The sequence below is a fragment of the Pongo abelii genome, chromosome 3 (genome assembly GCF_028885655.2).
Source record: "Pongo abelii isolate AG06213 chromosome 3, NHGRI_mPonAbe1-v2.0_pri, whole genome shotgun sequence".
Classification (NCBI taxonomy): Eukaryota; Metazoa; Chordata; class Mammalia; order Primates; family Hominidae; genus Pongo; species Pongo abelii.
Genome location: NC_071988.2, coordinates 150,527,382 through 150,550,812, shown reverse-complemented (window position 1 = coordinate 150,550,812; position 23,431 = coordinate 150,527,382). Strand labels below are relative to the sequence as shown.

Below are 23,431 nucleotides of genomic sequence, written 5' to 3'. Positions count from 1 at the left end.
AGAGTAACCATTTCTTTCTTTCTCCTCTTTCTATTATATTGTACCCCCATTTCTTGCCAACTGTACAATCCCAAATTCTTTCTATTCCCTCCTGTATGTTTCAGTTATATTCTTTTTGTTTTGAAATCTTAGTTTCTCTTTTGCATGGTTCTTTTAAGACCTCAGATGTATAGACCTCCCTGATGACTCCTCAGATACTTTCTTCTTCCTATTCTTTGATGTTGCTTGGAAGAATCTGTATTATAGTCACTCTTTGAAATTTTCTTCAGTTTGGATTCAGCCTCCCCATCTATTCTTCTCCTCAAGAATTACTGGTACCTTTTATGACTTAAAAATGCCTCCCTCATTCTCGTTGGTTGTTGATTTTCCTTAACTGATGATTTTTTTCTACCTTTCTTGAACATTTCTCTACCAGGACTTTTGTGTTTATGCCATGATTTCTTCTCTGACTTTTGTTGCTTGTTTTTTTTGTTGTTTTTGTTTTTGTTTTTGTTTTGCTTCTTTTGCTTCCCCCATTTCCTTATCCTACCTATGAAAAGTATACATTTCTTAGATTTCTAACCATGTGACTCAGTTTTTCTCCTTCATAGATGATCATATCTACCCTACCCAATTTAAACTTTCAGCCCTAATGTTGCCCAAGTATACACCTCTAACCTTGATCACTTTGTTGAGTTCCATAATTGAGTTGCTAGGTCAGTGGTTTTCAACCTTTTTCTTTTTTGACAGTAAACTCCTTTTTTAAAAAAAGAAATCTTATACATGGAACCTCAGAATTTAAACTTATAAAAGTGGAATGGCTATGATTGAAGGAGTAGAGGGCCTCTCTATCTTACTAGCTAATGCCATCATCAAACCTCAGAATTTTTGCTTGATTGCTCTCTTTTGCTTCATCTCTACATCTGCTCATGTTGGCTCTGTGTACAGATGATCACAAATCCAGTCATCATCCATATCATCTCTAGCCCACCGTCTCTTGTTTCCAGTACCCTTTTCTCTGGTCTACCTGCTTTCACTCTTATTCCACTGCAATTCATTCTCCACACAATATATCACATCATTTACGTGCTTCAGACCCTACAGTGAATTTTCATTGCAATTGGAACAACATTCCAAAATTCCTACTATATCCAGAAGGCCCTTATGTGATCTGACCTCTACCTTCCTCTCTGAATTTATCTTACACTTTTTTTTCTGTGATACACATTCCAGCTTAATTGTCATTTCTTTGTTTTTCTCATATTCTTTCATTTATTCTTAATTATCTTTGCTTGTAATTCTCCTACCCTAAATCTTCTTCAGTTTGCCTCATCATCCTTTAGGTACGTAGCTCAGATATTTCTGCCATAGATGTCCCTGATGACCCATGTCTTTCCTATTTCCCTGTATCATCTTCTTTATAACATTGTCACTTTCCTTAATTACCTGATTTATTAAAATACTTATTGCCTGTCTCCCTCCATTACAATATGAACTTTATGAGCCAGGGGCTTTATCTTCCTTGTTTACCACTGCATCACCAGTGCTGATGACAGTGCTTCGTATGGTGCATGTAGGTGCTCAATAGACAGTGCTTGGTATAGTACATGTAGGTGCTCAGTAAAATAATTCTAGGACTCCTGAAATAGAGATAAAACAAACAAAAAACTGATGAGCCACCAGCACTTAAAGCTCAACATGTCCAAATTATATTCACAGTGTTGGGCATGTTATAAGCATTCAATAAATATTTGTTCAAAGAATGAATGCATGGAATCCCTTAAATTCTCTTTGTAAAATCTACACCATCTCTCTCAGTATTGTTGTCATCACTCTGGTTTAGACTTTCCCTCCCTCTTGCTCATTTATTATAACATATTGGTTACAGAGAGAGAGAGAGAACTATCATTCTAGTCTATTCTTTTTCACAAATGTCAGGTTTAAATTTCTAAACTGTAGCTCTGAGCTCTGATACCATTATTGGTACAGTTCCCCATTTGCCTTTAAATTGATACAGATAACTTAATTGTCAATTAAGGTCATTGACATTGTAGTCCCCATGGCCTTTGCAGTCTTATTTCTCATCTTCCCTAAATAAGCCCTATACTTACCTACCTTTATGCTTGTGCTTATCTTGTTTCTTACTAAAGCTTTCTCTGTCTCTTCTTGTGAGATATATAATCCTCTGCCAATTTTTGCTTTAAATACCTCTCACTTCAATATTCTCCCAGCTAAATGTAAATGTGCTGCATACTCAGAATCATAATGTTTTATTTTAATCTTTTGTGTTGCTTAACATATGCTTGCTTTGTGGCCCTCCTCAAGATTACTATAGCTCCTCAAGATTACATTATTGAGCTTGTGGCCCTCCTCAAGATTACATTATTGAGCTGAAAGTTTAAATTGGGTAGGGTAGATATGATCATCTATGAAGGAGAAAAATCCTTTGTGCGTTTTGTACCACATTATTGCAGCACCTCAAACATTGCAGGCATGAAATAAACATGTTTTAAGCATGTCTGTTGCATAAGAGATTTGAATAGTCTGATCAATAAGAGTATGAATTAATATTTTCTGCACTTTGTCAGTGTTACCCAAAGTTACATGACTCTAAGACTATACTTGTAATCATTGTTTACAAAAGAGTAAATTGTCAATTCTGTAGGTATTTTGTAAAATCTAAGACAGTGAATATACATCAGTATCCCCTGTAGAGATTCTGAAAAATAGAGATGACCAAGTACTGCCTGCAGACGTTGACTGAATGAATAAGTCTCAGATTCAGACTATCCATATATGATGTGAAAAAGCCTATGCATACTAGTTGCAAAAAGCTTACTTTCATACACACAAAGTATGGACACTACTAGTATCATAGAATATTATATCTAACATAGAAATTAGAATCTTGAATTACCTAAAACTATGTATAATTTTTAATTAACTTCAAGTGTCTATAAATAATACACAAATAACTTATTTAAAAACTGAAGAGCCACTGTTTTGGAAAGTTTTCATAGCTCGATGTATGTTTTCATAGCTCGATCTTTTCATAGCTCGATTGCTTTTAGAATTTCTTCAGAACCTTTCCGTCTTGAATAGGTTTCATTATTAGACTGCCACTAAAGATTGGGAAGAGGAAAAAATTTGAGATAAAACTTTACGCAGTTTTGGTACCTATTCAGTTTCCTAAAAGCAGTAGTGATTTTAAAAGTTTATAACTTTGTCTAAAATTATGTTTCAGGATTTTCTAAAGTTTTTAAGTGTAAATGATTGGCTTTATTATACTGAGTAATTACAAAAGTCCTTATTGAATTACCTAATGTATGCATTTCTTTATTTTAAAGACAAAAAAATTAAGAATATCAAATCAGCAAAAACTAGCTTTTATATCTCAGAATCTTACCATTTTTCATTGTATGCAAAAAAGGTATTATAAACATTTCTAGGATTCTCTTTGTATGAGAATGCAGGAAGAAACATAAAAATTTGTCTTAAAATAGACTCATTGTACTTGATGTTAAGTCTTAAAAAAGTGTATTGATAAAGCATTTTAATTTCCATCCAAATTGATGGTATAATTTAAATCTAGTATTATATCCTATTCTTTATGTTACACTTGATTAAATTTTGCTTAACAAAGTTTTATTTTTAAAAAGTTGTCAGCCGTGTGCGGTGGCTCACGCCTGTAATCCCAGCACTCTGCAAGGCCGAGGCAGGTAGATCACGAGGTCAGCAGATCGAGACCATCCTGGCTAACACGGTGAAACCCTGTCTCTACTGAAAAATACAAAAAATTAGCCAGGCGTGGTGGCGGGCACCTGTAGTCCCAGCTACTCAGGAGGCTGAGGCAGGAGAATGTCATGAACCTGGGAGGTGGAGCTTGCAGTGAGCTGAGATCGTGCCACTGCACTCCAGCCTGGGCGACAGAGCGAGACTCCATCTCAAAAAAAAAAAAAAAAAGTTGTCATTCAAATCTGTTTAATATCATAAGAAATGAAAAAAATGCATTAATGAAAAATCCCAGGAATATAAAGTGGATTAACAAGCATACCTGAAAATAAAGTAATATACTTTTTAGAATATTTATTTGAAGCAAAAATAAAATCCTTGGGTAGTTATGACATCAAGATTGTTAATAGTTAACTAGTTGTATTTTTTTAAATCAAAATTTTTTTGTTAAACTGTTTTTGACTTTTATAAAATTACATACACAGGCAAACATATATCTAAAACATTTGCATGTAAATAGTATAAACATAATTATTGAGTTTCTTCATAAAATAATGTTAGAATTATTTTTGTTAGTTCCTTAAAAAATTTTAAAAGCTTGGATATTTAAAAGAACTCACAAGACTGCACAGAGCATACTTACAGAAGGCTTTTATTTAAAGGCCAAAGGATATTGTGCAGCCAGAAAAAGAACATAGGCAAGCATCTAGCATCCAGGACACATTCAGGAAAGGTGCCCTAGGGCCTTTCTTAATACACAGACATGCTTTGTCTCCACATTGAGCCACCAAGATCTGTGCAATGAATCTTGGCTTCAGGAGCGCTCCAAGCAGGAGTTCCCATCGGGGTCATTTTTTTTTGGCACACTGATCACATAGCCTAGCCTGGCTATCTAGTTATGTCTGGTGAAAATTATCAGTAAACAAATCAACTTGCAGGCTGCAGGGAGAGATTCATACTTTAAACAGCACATCATAAATCCCACTGTTCATATACTGGCTAAGAGTCAAGGCTAGACATTCAGGCATCCCCAGAGCTTTCCCAGTCCAGCTGTAAATTAATACTTTACTACAGAGTTCCTGACAATTTAATCTAATAAAAGGCAAAATGATGATGGTAGCTGCATTGTATAAACTACAGTAAAATTTATAAAATGCTTTAATATGTATTAACTTATTTGAACTTTATAATTCTGTGAGCTATATGGGAAAATTGTTTTTATCTCTATTTTGTAGATACTAAGACTCAGAGAGGTTAAGTGATTGGCCCAGTTCACATACCTTTTGTGTTGGTAGAGTCAGTTCTAGAAGACAGGCCTTCTGGCTTTTATTTTAGAATTTTTTTCAACACTTCATGCCAAAAGTAGATATAAAGAACTATTTACTTACTTTCTAACTGTTCTATGGAACAATGTGGGAATAAACAAATATATTTAAAACTACTACTTATTTCCCCCCCAAAAAATAGTATTTGTGTTTTAGTGAATATAATATGAATGTTTTCAGAATTTTTTTTATAATGACTTCCAAATTAGGTCTAAGTCCAGTGCCTATTTTTTTTCTTTTTACTTATGTAGCAGGAGATTTCATTTCAAAGGAATATGAGATAATATATATTTGGAATAATTGTTCATAAAATTATTTTTCTAGAAGTTTTCACACATGAATATTAAATTGGGTGTGCAAGATCTAGGTAAAATATCAAGATATAGTTGTACTTGTAACATTCTCTGTCTTTCTCTCTCTCCCTCTCTTTCTCTCTCCCTCTCTCCCTCCCTCTCCCTCTCCTCCATCCCACTACTCCTCCCCCTCTCCCTCTCCCTCTCCCCACCTTTTCCTTTTGCCCTCTTATTCATTTATGATTGATTTACTTGTCTCCTATGCCTCAGGTACTGTGCTATCTCCTGAAGGTTTAAAAATTAATAAGATGTGATCCTTGCTTTTAATTATCTTACATTGTATATTTTTTATGAACTCACAGTTCCACAAAGGAGAATCTCTGTAGTATTGATTACAATACAGTGTGGTCAATTAATAATGTATAAAGTATTATATAAGTATTGAGATATAGGGTTTTTGCCAAGGAGAAGTTAGTGAAGACTTGAAGATCGGGAGACTTTTGATCTAGGTCAAAATTAAGGAATTGGTTAGAAAAAGAAGGAGACTTGTCCAACCAAACATGTGAAAAAAGAAATAAGAATGTATTTAGAAAACAGTGAGTGAGTATTTTATTATACTTGGAATATAAATTACATGGGGGTAATTGGCAAGAGATAAGACTCTTTGAGGCTAGATGTTGACTGGCCTTATATGCCATGTAGAGGAGTGTAGACTTTATGCCAAAAAGTGTGGAATCCAGGAATCATTGTTAAATAGGAGTTTTTATTACTAGATAACTTTTTTAACAGATAAGATACATTATAAAGAATGAACTAAAGAGGAGACCATCAGTGAAGAGATGAGTTTGGAATCTATTGGAATAGTCTTATGAGTGATAATGAAGCTAAAGGTTGGGCCAAAGAATGAAAAAGGAATACACAATTGAAAGACAACTTAGAAATAGACTCAGGCCAATTAGATTAAAATAAGGAAAGAATCTGATTATAGAATTTTGGTCTTGGCAAATTGCCTAATCCACCTCTGTTGTTGGACATGAGATCTTTGAGACGTGCAGCATGGTGAAGTGAATTGCATTAAGACGTATTACTAGTTAGTGACAGAATTGGGTCCCTGCCTCTAATGTTCTCCACATTGTACCTTGTTTCCTGTGTCTCCAACACGTTTGTTTTTTTTTTTTTTTCCCTTGATCATGCTATGACCTTATCTTGCTTACAGTTTACAGGACACTCTAATATACATTATCTATTTTTACTTGTTCAGCAATCCCATGAAACAAGTAGAACAAGCAATTATTTTATCCTTTCTGAAGGTAAGAAAACCCAATCAGTGTGGTTGCTATGCTTATTCAGAGTTTTCTCAGTTTTATCCTTACTACTTAAATATATTATTCCTTAAGTTTTTCCTTTAAAAATATATAGGATTTTATAACTGGTAGAATCATTTGTTGATTTAGATTGTAGATACACTCCTGAAATTATCTCTCAGCCTGACGTAGATTTTACATGAATAAGGTGGTTTTTGTTTTGTCCTTTAGTGAATCATTTTGCAAATGAAAAATATCTATTTTTGTTTGATTTTTTTTTTTCTTTGAGACAGAGTCTTGCTGTCTCACCAGGCTGGAGTGCAGTGGTGCAATCTCGGCTCACTACAACCTCTGCCTCCCGGGTTCAAGCGATTCTCCTGCCTCAGCCTCCCAAGTAGCTGGGACTACAGGCACGTGCGCCATCACACCCACCTAATTTTTGTATTTTTAGTAGAGATGGGGCTTCACCATGTTGGCCAGGATGGTCTCAATCTCTTGACCTCGTGATCCTCCCACCTTGGACTCCCAAAGTACTGGGATTACAGGCATGAGCCACCGCACCTGGCCTGTTGGATTTTTTTTATAATCTTGGTTAATTTAAAGCAAAACATTTTCTTAAATGCCTCATCATATAAAATGTTATTAGGACCATGTGAGGGTAGGCAGTCTGTCATAGGGGACTCGTTAAATACTAGTTTTATTACTTATTGTGAATCCTAGGGCATATTAGTAAACCTCTATCAACCTTGCTCTCCTCTACTTCAGTTTGATATAATAGTAGTCTTAATTCACAGTTATTATTGAGTGTCAAGTGAGATGACTGCAAAGCATTTACAACAGTCCCTGGCACTAATAACTACCTGAGATATTATCAGCTATTATTAGATTTGTATTTTCTATTGTAGGAAATTTATAACTATATAAGTAATGCAGTTTTAAAGACAAAGAGTCAAAAGGAAATGAATTAACATTTACTTGTGAATTTTGCATCAAATAATTTCTGTAAGTTTAATAGCACAAATATGATTTACATTTAGATACATACATAAAATGTAATTAAGAAATAGGGAATAGTTCCTACGCTAAAGTATTTTTCTTCTTAAAAATATATGTTCTTTAGATAATCAAAGGGTTTTATACTCACTTAATGCTTAATTATGATGATATTAAAAATCATTTTTTCTGTTTAAGAAAGTCTTATATTATTGTTCTAAAATCATTTCCTATGAGGAGTCAAGAAGATATTGAAACTTATTTGATTCTGTTAGAATGTTCAAAAAAATTTGTCTTTTTCATTCGTTGCCAATACAGTCTCTGAAGAAAATAAACATTGTATTATGGTGGGACAAATGTTTTAATTTATGTTAAGTGTTTACATAATACAAACGTCTGGTGTCTATAGAATGATCAAAGTATTGAAGTTTAAGTTCATTTTCATAGAAAGTCCAATCAGCAGCATATCTCCATCTCTATCTAAAAAGATATTATAGACATAAGTATATTCTTCTTAGTGCACTGGAGCTCTTGTTAGATAATGTATCAAGATGATAAAGTGCTTTTTCAAGAAATTTATTGAATTACTTTGGTATATAATATAATTTACCCAAATACAGCATTCATGACGTCTACTTCATACCCTTCACCATTCAGCTATATTTTTTCCCCTTTAATCTCTTCTACATGCATTTCATTAGTAATAAAGGAATCTTCCAAAATTTATTCCATGGATCCATTTTAGATAAACAAGAGTTAGAACTGATTTTACCAAATTTAGATTTCTATTCTAATTTTTTATTCTTAGTGGTCTATGAAAACAGTGTTTATTAATTTACTTTATTTTTTAGGCAAGCCAAATTAGAGCTGAGAGTTGCTGTAGCAAAAGTGGAAGAGTTAACTAATGTGACTGAAGATCTGCAGGGACAGATGAAAAAGAAGGTATTTTCTATTTCTAAGACAAATGGGTACCTGTTGCATAGTTTTCTTTCTATTTTGTTGATTTATTTTGGATTAGGTGTTAAAAAGGGTTGTCAGAAGATGAATTAATTATTTTATTACCCTTAAAATATGAAAGTAGGAAGCTAAACTATATTATTGAAAAAAACTTCATCAAGAATTTTTTATTTCCATTCTCTATAGCCTAATTCAATAAAACGTCATAATCACACCTAAGCACATCATTACTGAAACGCAAATTGATACAAGATCAAGTTTCAGTTAACTGGTTATTTGCAGGTGGAAAACAAGCATTTAATACTACTTTTATGTTATTTACTAAAGTATTTATTGGCATAATAGACTCTGGTTCTTTTTAATATGTAATAGACAAATTTCAGAAGGATGTCAAGGAAAAGTCAGGCTTTAGTTTTAGATAGATATAATTATTGAAAATTCTCACTCTGGGACTTATTAGCTATGTAACTTTCTAAGCCTTATTTCCAATCTGTAAAAAGTTGATTATAGATTTCTAATAATGGTAGATTTTTTTAAGTGTTACAAGAACCCTCCCATAGGGTTTTTAAAACTTGGATAAATTTTTAAAACACCAGAAAGCACTCAAAACAGAAAGAAGTAAAAGAAATAAGAATTGTTAAATTTTGGATTTCTGGCCTGATGGTTCTCCCAACCGCCACAGCTGTGGCTTCAGAAAACACCTTTGTATGGGCTTAAGGTACCCAGGTCAAAGTTTAGGGCTAGAAAAGCATTAGGAAATTTATTTTATTTTATTTTATTTTATTTTTGAGTCAGAGTCTCCCTCTGTCACCCAGGCTGGAGTGCAGTGGCACGATCTCGGCTCATTGCCAGCTCTGCCTCCCAGGTTCATGCCATCCTCCTGCCTCAGCCTCCCAAGTAGCTGGGACTACAGGCACGCACCGCCACGCCTGGCTAATTTTTTGTATTTTTAGTAGAGACGGGGTTTCACCGTGTTAGCCAGGATGATCTCAGTCTCCTGACCTTGTGATCCGCCCGCCTTGGCCTCCCGAAGTGCTGGGATTACAGGCGTGAGCCACCGCTCCCGGCCAGCAGTAGGAAATTTAAAGAAGAAATACTGGCAGCAAGAGAAACACACAGAAAAAGTGAGAGCCAAATTCTGAGTGTAATTTCTTACCAAATTCATGCCTGACAACTAAATTATGCATATGGAAGTAGGGGAGCGACCCCAGAGAGGCCAGTGAAGAAGCAGGCAGAGACCTAAGAGAAATTTCCTTTTGAAAGATAGAGATATATGAAACTAGATATTTGAGTTTGCTACTTTTTATAATTGAATACGTGTGAGAAATGTGTGCAACTGAAGCATCAGCATACTGAAGACTTCCTTATTGTTTGAAGTATCAGAGGACAAAGCCCAAAGCTGGAAAGGCAGCTGGAAATTACAGGGGAATCTCTAGAAGCAAGGGAACCACAAAGATGATGAACCCTAACTCTGCCCAAATCTTGACTGATCTTCAAATTATGTAGGCACAGAGCCTAATTATAAAAGCAACGGTGGAAAGCAGTAAGAACTAATTACAGATATCAGCTGCTACCTACTGTATGTGGAACAGATTTCAAATTTCAAGGCCAAGCAAGGTAATTGTCTACTTGAACTAAAAAATAAAAATAAAAATTTAATGCTCAAAAGAACAAAACAGAGTAACTGCAATGTATTATCTACACTATTGAGTTTTCAAAAATTACTAGACAGAAAAGTATGACCTATACTTGTGGGGGAGGTGCTGAGGGAGGAAGCTATTAGAAACTGACTTTAAATGGATCTATCTGTTAGATTTAGCAGACAGAGACTTCCAGTCAGCTATTATATATATGTTCAAGGAATTAAAATCTATTTTTAAATTAAAGTCTCTAGGAAGAGATAGATAATTTTAATTGAGAACTGGAACATAATTTTTAAAAAAGAAACTCTAGAGCTTAAAAGTTCAGCAGCTGAAATAAAAATTTCACTAGATGGACTAAAAAATGGATTGGGAAAGACAGAAGAAATAATCAATGAACTTGAAGTCAGATCAATAGAAATTTCCCTGTCCAAAGAACAGAGAGTTTAAAAGATTGAAGAAAAATGAACAAGAGCTCAGAAATCTGTAGAACAATGTGAAGCAATACAACATAAGTGTAATTGGAACTGCCAAAGGGAGGGGGATGGGAGCAGAAAAAAATTAAAGAAATAATGGCTGAAAACTTCCTAAATTTGGTGGAAAACATTAAAATTTAAGAATCTCAATGAGTAAACACAAAATCACTTTGAGATACATCACAGTGGTACTGACAGCCAATTATGAAGAGAATACCTGAAAGTAGCAATAGAAAAATGACCTGAACAGAGAGGCAATGATAAGATTAATGGCTGAGTTCTCATCAAGAAACTGTGGAAACACTTCTGGACATAGGCCCTGGCAAAGATTTTATGTTGAAGACTCCAAAAGCAATTGCAGCAAAAAGCAAAAATTGACAAGTGGGACATAATTAAACTAAAGAGCTTCTGCATACCAAAGGAAACTATCAACAGAGTAAACAGACAACCTATAGAATGGGAAGAAATATTTGCAAACTATGCATCTGACAAAGGTGTAATATCCAGCATCAATAAAGAACTTAAACAAATTTACAAGGGAAAAAAAAACATTAAAAAGTAGGCAGCGGACATAAATAGACACTTTTCAAAAGAAGATATACATATGGCCAACAAGCAAATGAAAAAATGCTCAACACTATGAATTAGAAAAATGCAAATCAAAATCGCAATGAGATACCATCTCACACCTGTCAGAATGGCTATCATTACAAAGTCAAAAAATTACACATGCTGGCAAAATTGCTGAGAAAAGAGAATGTTTATCCACTGCTGGTGGGAATGGAAACTAGTTCAGCCACTGTGGAAAGAGGTTTGGAGATTTCTCAAAGAACTCAAACAGAAGTGCCATTCAACTGAGCAATCCCATTACTGGGTATATAACAAAGTAATATAAATCATTCTACCATCAAGACACATGTCCATGTATGTTCATCACAGCACTATTCACAATAACAAAGAGATAGGATCAACCTAGATGCCCATCAGCAGCAGACTGGATAAAGAAAATGTGGTACGTGTACACCATGGAATACTACACAGCCATAAAAAGAATGAAATCATGTCCTTTGCAGTAATATGGATGCAGCTGGAGGCCATTATCCTAAGCAAATTAACTCAGGAACGGAAAACCAAATACTGCATGTCCTCACTTATAAGTGGGAGCTAAACGCTGAGTACAAATGGACACTAAAGAGAATGATATACACTGGCCCTACTGGAGGGTAGGGGATGGGAGGACGGTGAGTATTGAAAAACTACCTATCAGGTACTATGCTTATTACCTAGGTGGCAAAATAATCAGTATACCAAACCCCCTGATACACAATTTACCCATGTAGCAAACCTGCCCATGTACCCCTTGAATCAAAAATAAAGGCTGGAAGGGAGGAAAAAAAAAAAACCTGTGGAAACAGAAAGTATTAGAATAATATATTTCAAATGCTGAAGAAAAAAATACTAAGAATTCTATATTCAGTGAAGTTATACTTCAAAAATGAAGGCAAAATACAGGCATTTTCAAATAAACCAAAAATGAGAGAGTTTGTCCCCAGCAGACCTGCATTCAAAAAATTCTGAAGGAAGTTCTTTAGGCTAAAAGGAAATGACACCAAATGGCGACTCAGATATAAGAAGAAACGAAAAGCAACAGAAATGGCAAATATGAAATAACATGTGTACATACTTTTCTCTTAATATCTTTAAAAGATGGCTGCTTATAGCAGAACTAATAACACCATATTTGATGGATTTGTAAAGTGTGCAGATGTAATATATGACAACAATGGCATTCAGGACTGGGATCGTACATGGATATACAGTGTTGCAAGGTTCCAGTGTTTTCTCTGAACTATTATCTAAATATTAACTCTGAATAAGTTGGGTAAGTTCAAGATGCATATTGTAATCTCTACAGCGACCACTAAAAAATAGTTCAAACAGATATACCTAAAAGCAATAGAGGAATTAAAATGACATTCTTAGGCTGGGCATGGTGGTGTGCATCTGTATTCCCAGCTACTCGAGAGGCTGATACAGGAGGATCACTTGATCCAAGGAGTTTGAGTGCAGCCTAGGTAACATAACAAGACCCTAAAAAAAAAAAAAAAAAAAAAAAAATGGCCAAGCACGGTGGCTCACGCCTGTAATCCCAGCACTTTGGGAGGCCAAGGCGGGTGGATCACGAGGTCAGGAGTTCAAGACCAGCCTGGCCAATATGGTGAAACCCCGTCTCTACTAAAAATAAAAAAATTTGCCGAGCGCGGTAGCAGGCACCTGTAATCCCAGCTACTCGGGAGGCTGAGCTAGGAGAATCACTTGAACCTGGGCGGCAGAGGTTGCAGTGAGCCAAGATCGTACCACTGCACTCCAGCCTGGACGACAGGGTGAGATTCTGTCTCAAAAAAAAAAAAGTTATGGCATCATAAAAAATATTTGTTAACACATGAAGCAAGAAAAGATGAACAAGAAATTTCCTTAGAAAGTTGATACAAATAAAATTTATTAATATAGGTCAAAGCATCACTATGTCAAAGAAGAAAGACCCTGTGATTACCTTGATAGTTAATGAGACATAGAATAATATAGTTAAGAGAGCATATTCTAAAGGCACATTATCTGCATAGAAATCCCTCTCGTTTTGTTAGACTTGTACTATAGAAATAGTTTGAAATATTGGTACAAATCTAAGTGCAATAACTGTTTTGAGTATTTTTTATTAACACAGGATTGATGATGAAGTTCTCCCCTCCTTTTTATTATACACATGATTTGTTTCCAAAGTCATATTGTTTCTTTTAATGTACGTATTAGAATGCTAATAGCATAATAACTTTATAGCATGAACTGTTTTCTTTATGCTGTATAATGGTGTATTGAATTTTCACATACTCAAAGTAAGCTTCTAGTTTCTTTATTTTCTAGGAGAAGGATGTGGTGTCTGCCCATGGAAGAGAGGAAGCATCAGATAGGCGCTTACAGCACTTACAGTCTAGTATAAAACAATTAGAAATAAGGTAAATTGTTAAATGCACCTAGCTTTGTTGATATGTTTTAAAAGATATTTTACAATAGAGTTTCAGTGTGTGATATTTACTAGAATAAATATTTTATAAACTCTAAATCAAAACTATAATCATAGGTGTAAAATCTGATTTAATCGACATTGTTTATTAAAAATTATATTCAACAGATTGCTATACTTTGAATATATATTCAAAGATAATTTGTTTAATATGATTTTAGAACCTTTACTAAGTACATTAATTTAACTTTGAATGAGAATAATTGTACCAAATTTAGTCCAGTACTTTTTGGGAAACAAGTAAAACCCTTGATATCATGCTTTTGTATCAGTACTGCAGAGCACAAAGCACACCTTTATTTTCATTTCTCCTCAGGTCATCCTGCAGAGTTTGACCCTCAGTCATAGTTGACCCTCAGTAACCTAAAATCTTTCTTTCTTCTAAAGAGCGGTTAAAATTTTAAAATCATAGTTAAGAGGAAATTTGATATTACCTCAACCCCTCTATAATTCTGTACTTCTACAAATAATACAGTTACAGTAGAAATAAACCATTAAAATGGAAGGCCAAGAAAGGAGAGGAATGGTATTTTTAAAAACTATTTTTTAGGAATCATGAACCATAAATCCTACAAAAAGGATTAGCTTCAAGAGCTAAATGTAGATTCTTTTTGCATCTTGGGCGTAATATGTCAGAAAAATCTTGCAAGCTGAAACTTGATCATCAATTCTTTTGGTCCTCCAGAAGGCAAGGTGCTAGTGCATCCTGCTCCCCAGTACTGTTCTCCCTTGTGTTCTTGGGAATTCTAATTTGCAGTGGCCCTTCAGATACCTTTACCCATCACTCATCTCTGCCCTGATAACCATCATCAATTGGTGTCATGTTTTTCAACCGGAGTATTGGCTTTTTGAGTGAGACAATTCTTAGTTGTTTGAGACTGTGCCAATAACTACAGGATGTTTAGCATCCCTGGCACCAAATACTAAATTCTACTCGCATCTCTTAGCATTGTAACTACCAAATGTCCCCACACATTTCAAACGCCAATACCATCATAGTTGCAAACTGTTGAGTATAGGACACTGGTATATCAGAATGGTCCATGCAGTACTTTTTTAAAAATCTTTTTTCTTTGTACGAGCTGAGCCACATGACTTGATATTAGATTGTGGACTTTATTTTAGGTAGGGAGAATATATATTTGTCTTTTTCTAAAGCTAAGAAGTAATTTTTAACCAGATGCTAAAAGTCATCTTGAAAAGATGACATTTTCCAAGTGCTTTGATGATTTTATTTTGCTATAAATGAATAGTTTATCTGTTTAATAAAATCTTTTCATTTGACACGACTATAATAAAAGTGACAATAAATATATGCCTGCCCCTCCCACATCAACAATGCCTTTTGTGTACTAATATTTAGAATAACTAATATAGGTAGAGGAAAACAAGTATGATCCTTGAAGGAATCAATAATAATTAGATTTGAGAAGAAAAGAAGTGAAATGAAGTTTTAATAATTTTTGTATGTTTGTTTGTTTGTGGTAATTTTGGGCAGTATAAAGGAGACAAACGCAAAGCATACTTGAAACTTCTATTTTTATGCCTATTGAACAGGAGTAGTAGAAAAAGGTCTAAGAGATAGTCGAGATATGCCCCAGTATGACTAGGTATGATTTTCCATACACTGTTAGAAGAAAAGTCTTTAAGACTTCCTCCTAAGAGGGACTTTTGTATTCACAGGTGAAGCATCATGTTTTCAACATGTGTTGAGCACCTACTGTTGTACCAGCCAGTGTTTTAGGTTCTGGAATTCTAGGAGTGGCCAGTATCTGGTGATATCTGATTATCTCCGTAGATGACAGAGGAAAGTCCTTAAACAACATTTATACCTATTTAAACAAATACAAAGGATTATCATCAGTAGGGAAAATTCACCAATGGATACTACTATTAAAAATAGGGTTTTTAAAAAATAAGTAAAAACTTAAATGAAGTCTGATTGAAAGGAATCACTTACTTGTATAATCACCCCCACTACCTTCTGACCTTCATTACTCATATGCTTAAATTGTTAGGGAAAGAAAATTATTCAATAATATAATTGACTCTTGGTTGGCTGCCACTATCCGCCTGAATTGATATTTGAGATTTCACCCATATTTACTAAAGAATGCACCCAGATTTATATCTCATTCATTACTTAATCAGAATCCAAATCACTTTTTTTCTCCTTTCTTCAGCAAGTATTCACTTCCTAGACTGAAGACGTTTTAAAAGCTAAGTTACCATAGGATATATGTATATGAGAGCTTGAGAAAAGTAATATGAAAGTGATTGAAAAACAGAATTTAGATACAATTGTTTTTCCTCAAGATTTAGTTGGGTACTGTGAAAGACCAAATGTACCAGATAATTCAGAAGATGACTTTATTCAGGCTGTTGCAGTAGGGAGAATGCTCATTAATGAGGAATGTTTCAAAGAAAAGGAAGGGGTCTGAGGTTTTACATAGGCGGATAAACAAGGTGTGCATGAGTCTTATGGGAGTCATGAGGAGGGATGGAGCGAGAGCAGGGTTGTTTTATGCTGTTAGCTCTGTTCTGAAACACAAAATGAGAGAGGGGGTTTAGAGAAAAAGGGTGGGAGGATTTCTTAGCCATCCCTGTTTTCTTGGCTCGGGTAAAGTCTAATATTATCAGTATAAAGGAAGAACAAAAGCCAGATACAGTAGACATAATATACAATTAACATCTATTCTTAATATTTGAGGCAGATATTTGAGTGGACCAATAATTCTGTAACACAGGTTAGAAATGGAGGAAAACAAAGTAATGATTAATAATGATTGTGCAGACTATTCCATTCACATAATATGTCAGACTAAATATTCTGGAAAAAAAAAAACCCTCTTAATGTAAGCATCTTGATAAATTACAACATGATTTGTTTTCAAAGTTGTTTCTTTAACTTACATATTAGAATGCTAATAGCATAAAAACTTTATAGCATGAACTGTTTAATTACATTTAAATGCTCAACTTATATAGTTGGGAATTCTCAAGTGTACAAACAAAAAAAAACCAAAAACAGGAAGCTAAAACAAGAATGATAAATAAATGACTTCCCTGCCAAGTAAGTCAGGGCTGGATCTGTATAATGTCGCAAGAAGGTAAATGTCCTTAGGCAGGCTGGAACCTCTGAAGGAACTACACTCTCATTAAAAGGCTAGAATAGAAAAAAATCCTGCCTCTTAACAACGATAGCCAACAAATAAAACTATTTCCACCATGTAGCCAAATGGAAAAAAGTAATCATAACAATCATTGTAGTCTTCTCTGAGAATGTGTAACCATAACTCTGCCCTCATATGAGCCTGTTGTTTAATATTATACTATTTGTTCATTTGGAAACCTCAGCCCCAAAAACTAAAGTGGCAACAGATTGGTAGGGAGTCCTGGTGCATGGAAGAAGAAATAGTAAACCTTTGGGGGAAATATTTTTGAACACAGACCCCTCAGGATTCCCACAGATTAAGTTTAGACAGATATGAACTTAATCAAAAATTACCAAATGCGTGAAAAAATAAACCACTTGACTGACAGGAAGAGGGTTTTGATGTGGGTAGTGGGGAGTATAGAGAAGGCTGCTGCTTCTACTATTTAAAAAAAAGAAATGCCTGAAAATAACAAATAACAAAGAAAATTATAAAATAAATCTTACCAAACATGTTATAAAGCCACAATAATCAAATTAAAATGAGTTGAGCATGTAATAAATAAGTAGATCAATGCAACATAATCTACTAGTAAATTATGATATTTGCATATATGAATTTGCATATTTTGGGGATGATAATAGGAGTATTTAAATTCATTAGTTACTAATGGTATTCATACAACTGGCCATTAGTCTGGAACTTAAGTTGGACTCTTCTCTTACATCATATTCAGGAGTAAATTCAAATGAGTCAGGATTAAAAATTTAGGGGTAAAAATTAAAGTCATGGAAATCTTTGGAGGAAATCTAAGAGATTACACTGACAATCTATGGATGAAGGAGACCATCTTTATAAAAACTGAAATCCCAAAAGTTGAAAAAAATAGTCAAATTTAGCTGTATTAAATTTTTAGTGTGGCGAAGATTCCCTAAATAGAGTCAACAGGCAACAGCAACAAAAAAGTAGATTTGGAAAAAAAAATTTGCAGCATAAAGGACAGACTAAGGGTTAATATTTATAATTTAGAGTTCTTATAAAGGGAAGAGCAAAGTAAATAACCCATCGGAAAAAAACATGCAAAGAAGATTAGAAGAAATTCAAAGAACAAAATCCATATGGCTTACAAAAGGAAGAAAATCTGCCTAAACTTTCTAATAGAGAAATGCAAATTAACAGTGAGATGAGGTTACATTCATTAGACTAGGAAAGGAAGGAGCCTTTCTAACTTGATGAGATTTCTATATTATTAGATGAGAAAAGCAAGTACAGAAAAGGGTGTATACTATGATTTTTATTGTTATAACAAAAGTTTAAAAAGCTCCTGTGGTTAGCTGTATGTATAATATGTGTGTATATTTGTGTGTATATGAACATGAGTATATATGTATGTACATATGATCATATGAATATTGAGAAAATTATTTTAAGATATACATTAGTAAGTTAACATAGCTTGTCTGGGTAGAGAGTATGAAAGGGGAGAAAAGAGAAAAGACCATATAAATGTAAAGAACAACTCATTTCTTAAGTGTTTGCTTTATATCATTGTCATGTAACTATATAATACAGTGTGATACCATAACAAGTATAACATAATTAGGATCAGGAAATCCAGACTCAGTCTCAGCCCCACTGCTCATTAGCCCTATGACCTTAATCAAATGCCTAACCTCTCTGAGTATGTTTGTTGTTCTTTAAAATGAAGATATGGAGATAGTAAAACCTACTTTATAGAAGGGTAATGAGTATCAAATGAGAAAATATTAATACATGTGAAAGTTACTGGCATAATACCTGTCCTATAGTAGATGCTCAGTAAATCTCCCTCCTTCCCTTTAAAAAAGTTTAACTTTCCCAGTGTAATTATTGATTTCTAGATTATGTGTGACAATCCAAGAAGCCAACCAATTAAGAACCGAAAATACACATCTGGAAAAACAGACCAGAGAGCTACAAGCAAAGTGCAATGAATTAGAAAGTGAGAGATACGAGGCTATTGTAAGAGCCAGAAATAGCATGCAACTCTTAGAAGAAGCTAACCTTCAAAAAAGTCAGGTAAGAAAACTAGTAAATATGTTTAGATATAATAAAATGTTGACTATTCTCCCATGTGACCTCACAGTAAGGGATTCAATAGCTGTTGAATAAATGCATGAAAGTGAAATTGCTACTCTGTTCATTAGTAATCATCCATATTCTTGGATGGTAAAACCAGATATCATAATATGATAAACTGTCAATTCTTTTCTAAAATAACGTATAAATATCAGACTTTCTTATTCTTCCAGATACTGCGTAACTAATCTTCATCCCCTGTAGTCTCATACTTTAAAAAAAAAAAAAACTGTTAACAATGCTTTACTTCAGTATACCCTATATTTTATTCAGTTGAATCTGATAAATCTTACCCGTCTCTATTCCCCTTCATCATATACTCAATTACTTTAATAAAGCGGAAGCTTAATTGGCTTTAAAGATTTATTTACTGAAGTCTTGATGTCACTGTTCTTTTTTAATTCTCTAACAATTGTGATTCCTGTGCTGTCAAATACAGTGTTCCTTGTCATATACTGCTTCTCTATGAATGATACATTTAAGTTTATTGAAGTCACAAAACAAATGTTTTAACGTTTATTTTGCGGCCTCCCTTATGTAGAGTTCATTAAGTCATTAATTTATTTACCAACATTTATTGAATGCCTACTATATGCAGAATACGGGTACAAAGGAAATGCTTTGTTTTCTTTTTATTTCCCTTTTTACAGAGGATTTTTCAAGAGAGCTCTAAAACAGAACATAGTGTAAGTTGGATATTGAGAAGCTAATAAATAAAAAAGAATTAATTATCTAAATCCTAACTGTGGAAATGCTAAGGTGTTTATCATGCCTTTCAACTAATATTTTCATCTGTGATCTGAATACTGTCTTTTAGAATGGTTAAGAGGCACACAATAGACATAATATGCTTGGGAATTGTGTTGAATACCTAAATCAGCTGGAAAAATTAAGGTCAAGAAAAAATTTTTATCTCTACCCTCTGAAGCCTACTTGTATGAGCACTCTTATACCAAGCCATTAAAAATAAACATCTTGTGTAGAGCACAGTGGACAGAGAAAATAGTAGGAACACTCATTGCCCATCCTCTTCCCAAATCTTCTCACTCAAATCTTAAGTCAACAGACCCTCACAGAGGCTGTCTATGGCTACAATATTAAGCTGCTCCTTGACTCATTGCTTAATTGCTAGAGGGTTCCCATCTTCAGTTGCTTGTTCAAAGTCAAAGGTTCTCCCAACCGATCATACAGACAAGGCAGGAAGTACAGCCTAGCATAGTTCCCCTTCTCCCCCTCAAGGTTATTACATAAGAACAGCTGTTACTTCTCACTATCTTACTTGTTTAAGGTGGAGGGAATTTATCTTAAAAAACAATTTTTAAAAAAACAGAGGTAAGAATGTGTATGGTACCTTTGGAAGATGGTGGGAACAACACAGGGCCACTTACATGTTGATTTAAAATGGATTCAATTTGGCCTCATTGAAGGAGTTCCAAGCCCAGAAAAAAGGTTTGTGTTAGAGATGTAAATATGGGGATTGTCAGCATATAAATGATATTTAAAACCATGAGATTTGATTAGACCACTAAGAGAAGGACAGATAGAGAGGGGGACAAGAAGTGAACCTTGGGTAGTCCAGTATTAAGAGGTTCAGGAGATGAGGAAGAATCAGCAATGCAGACTGAAGAGGAATGATCAGTGAGGTAGGAGGAAAACCAGTACTGTGTGTGATGTGCTGAAAATCACATTCAGAAAGTATAACAAGGAGAGGAAAGTAAATATTTCAAGTGCTGCTGGTAAAGAAGTACTGAAAATGTACTTACAGGTAATCAATATGGAGATCATGGTGGTGAAAGCCTGATTCCAGGGAGTATAAAAGAGATTGAGAGGAAAAGTCTTGGAGATGAACAAGTTACAGAGTTTTGCTTCACAGAGAAGCAAGGAAATGGAGTGTGACTGACAGCAGAGCTAGGATTATGGTAATATTTATTTGGCGGGAGATGGAAATGATTGGAATGATAGAAACACATCAAAGAGACAAACAAGTGGTGTCTGCAATGATCAAGTTATGACTTAATGAGTGACATAATTTGAATAATACTAAATAATGGAAAGAGAAATTCAGTAGATTCTTATAAGGATACAATACCTAGATTTGATGATTTACTTTATATAGGGACTTGAAAAAATGGAAAATTCAAAAATGGTTTTAAGATTTCTGGCTGTAGAGATTAGAAAGGTGTTAGAAACATTGGCTGAAATAAATACCATAGAGAAAGTATCTTTATTTAAGACAAGGGCAGGTGAGGAGGTTAGGGAAAATAAATATCATTCATGATTTCAACATGATATTCAAGTAGAGATGTCCCAGAAGTTTTGAATAAGGTGTTTATAGAAAGTGACTAGTGGATAGGTTTTTACCCGTTACTATCTTTACTAATAATGATGTTATCTATAACATGAAATGATTATTTTCTGAAGGCTCTACTTGAGGAAAAGCAAAAAGAAGAAGACATAGAGAAAATGAAAGAGACAGTTTCTCGGTTTGTACAAGATGCTACCATAAGAACCAAGAAAGAAGTAAGGATTTTTAATTATATTTAAAATTCAGAATTTAAGTCACAACTAAAAACTAAATTCTACCTAAATATTTGTAAATTAAAATTAAAATACTTGCCTACATAATTATAAAGACTCTATATGAAATTATTAACATAAGTGTTTAAAAACTAACTAAAGGAACTGAGTAAGGGCTCCTTTAAAATTATCTCCAGTAGGATCGTGGGATATACTGTATAGCCCTCCACTGGATAAAATAAAGATGTTCCTTTTTTTTCCTTATCTGTATTTTTTGTGGGCAATATTATTTCTCTCCTAGGTGAACTGTCGTTTTAAACTGGTTTTCAAAACTTCATCAGTGTAGAAAAAATAAAGTTAAAATGTTTGCTTTCTCCCAAGCAACTAAGTGGTAGAATTTTTATTTCCACAAAGCCACTGTATAACATTTCTTCCTGCAGAAGTATTTCTTAGAAATCTATTACTTTTACAGAATCATGGTGTAAAGAGAAAAATCTAGTACTTCGTCTTTATATGACTGAAATTAGATAATTTCCCAAGATAAAATTTTTAATTTAAGGCAGAGTTCAAAGTAAACCGTGGGCTTTTTAATTTCTAATCTTCTGTATCCTTTCTGCAGGAGCTCTGTCTTTCCTATTTGTGAAGTTGAGAGTACTGTAATGTTGGACTATAGCCTAAAATATTCTTGATGACATATTTTTAAAATAAATATTAATAAACTTTATACTTTTAATGATAAAAATATTTTATTAAAGTATTCTTGGTATGAGCATTCCTCTAATTGTATTTCCTTATCCTAAAATAAATTCAAATTGATTTTGAGGTTGATGAAGGTCGTCTTTCGCATGAAGCTTTAAATAATCTAAGTAGAATTTTTCAAAAGCATTGTGATCTCATTCATTCCAAATGTTTTGCAAACAGAAAATACAGATGCTTCCTAAAATCCAATTATTTCCCTATTCAAATATGTAGTCCTACCAGGCATCTGAAGCTCAACATGTCTGAAAGTGAACTTACTCCTGTAGTCAGTCCCAGATTGATCCTTCGTTAGGTGTTCCTGTTGATTTCCTGTAGCCAGCCTTTCCCTGCCATTACAACTATTCACTCGGGAAGTATTTATTGAGCACTTCCTGTGTGCCAGGCGTTTTGCTGGGTCTTTGCCCCCTCTGAGTTCCACACTGTTGCCAAGTTTATTTTTTTAAGTAAACTTTTAAAATTATTATTAAAAGTGACAAATACTCATTGTAAAAAGAAATGGAAAATATGTATAAGAAAATATGTATAAATGAAAAATATGTATAAAAGAAAATTAAAATTACAAGTTTAATACCCAGAGATAGCCACTATTTTTAGTATTGTTCTGTGAATTTCATTTAATCCCAAATTATTCACAGCATGACCTTCAAATATGTAGAATTAATCTGTTAAATTGAGAATAACTTTACATGTATCTCTTCCTATTGACTAAAGTAAATATAATGAATAAATTGTCACATATTTCTGTTCTGGCTATAAAATTGAAAAAAAATATGACAGTGGCTTATTTCTTTAAAATATGAAAATACTTTATTTCTTAGATATCTCTCAAATAAATAAAATTCGTAAAAAAATACATTGTTTACTTTTGATTTTAAATCATGGCTAGTACCATTATTGGATTTTCCTATTTCTTAATAGTTTATCTTACTATTTGGTTTATAATGTCCTTACTATTCATAAAATTATAGAGGGAAATGCTTATATAAAGTGAGGTTAGGACAAGAGAAGGATATTAGTCCCTCTACAGACTTCAAAACCCCAATCAAAGTAAACCACCTCACTGAAATGTGTGTTTCCTCACATGACAAAAGTTTACATTTT

At 33.8% G+C, this 23,431-nt stretch overlaps 1 protein-coding gene across 4 annotated transcripts in view; it reads left to right on the top strand.

Annotated features, from left to right (window-relative positions):
- SCLT1 (sodium channel and clathrin linker 1) overlaps window positions 1-23,431 on the top strand; it is a 216,804-nt gene that overhangs the window by 111,511 nt on the left and 81,862 nt on the right. For all 4 annotated transcript variants that reach the window (XM_063723660.1, XM_002815139.6, XM_054554496.2 and 1 more), the window contains 4 exons: window positions 8,478-8,568; window positions 13,622-13,713; window positions 18,817-18,994; window positions 21,476-21,574. In XM_063723660.1, coding sequence (XP_063579730.1) covers window positions 8,478-8,568; window positions 13,622-13,713; window positions 18,817-18,994; window positions 21,476-21,574 — 460 coding nt within the window. The remainder of the gene's footprint in view (window positions 1-8,477; window positions 8,569-13,621; window positions 13,714-18,816; window positions 18,995-21,475; window positions 21,575-23,431) is intronic.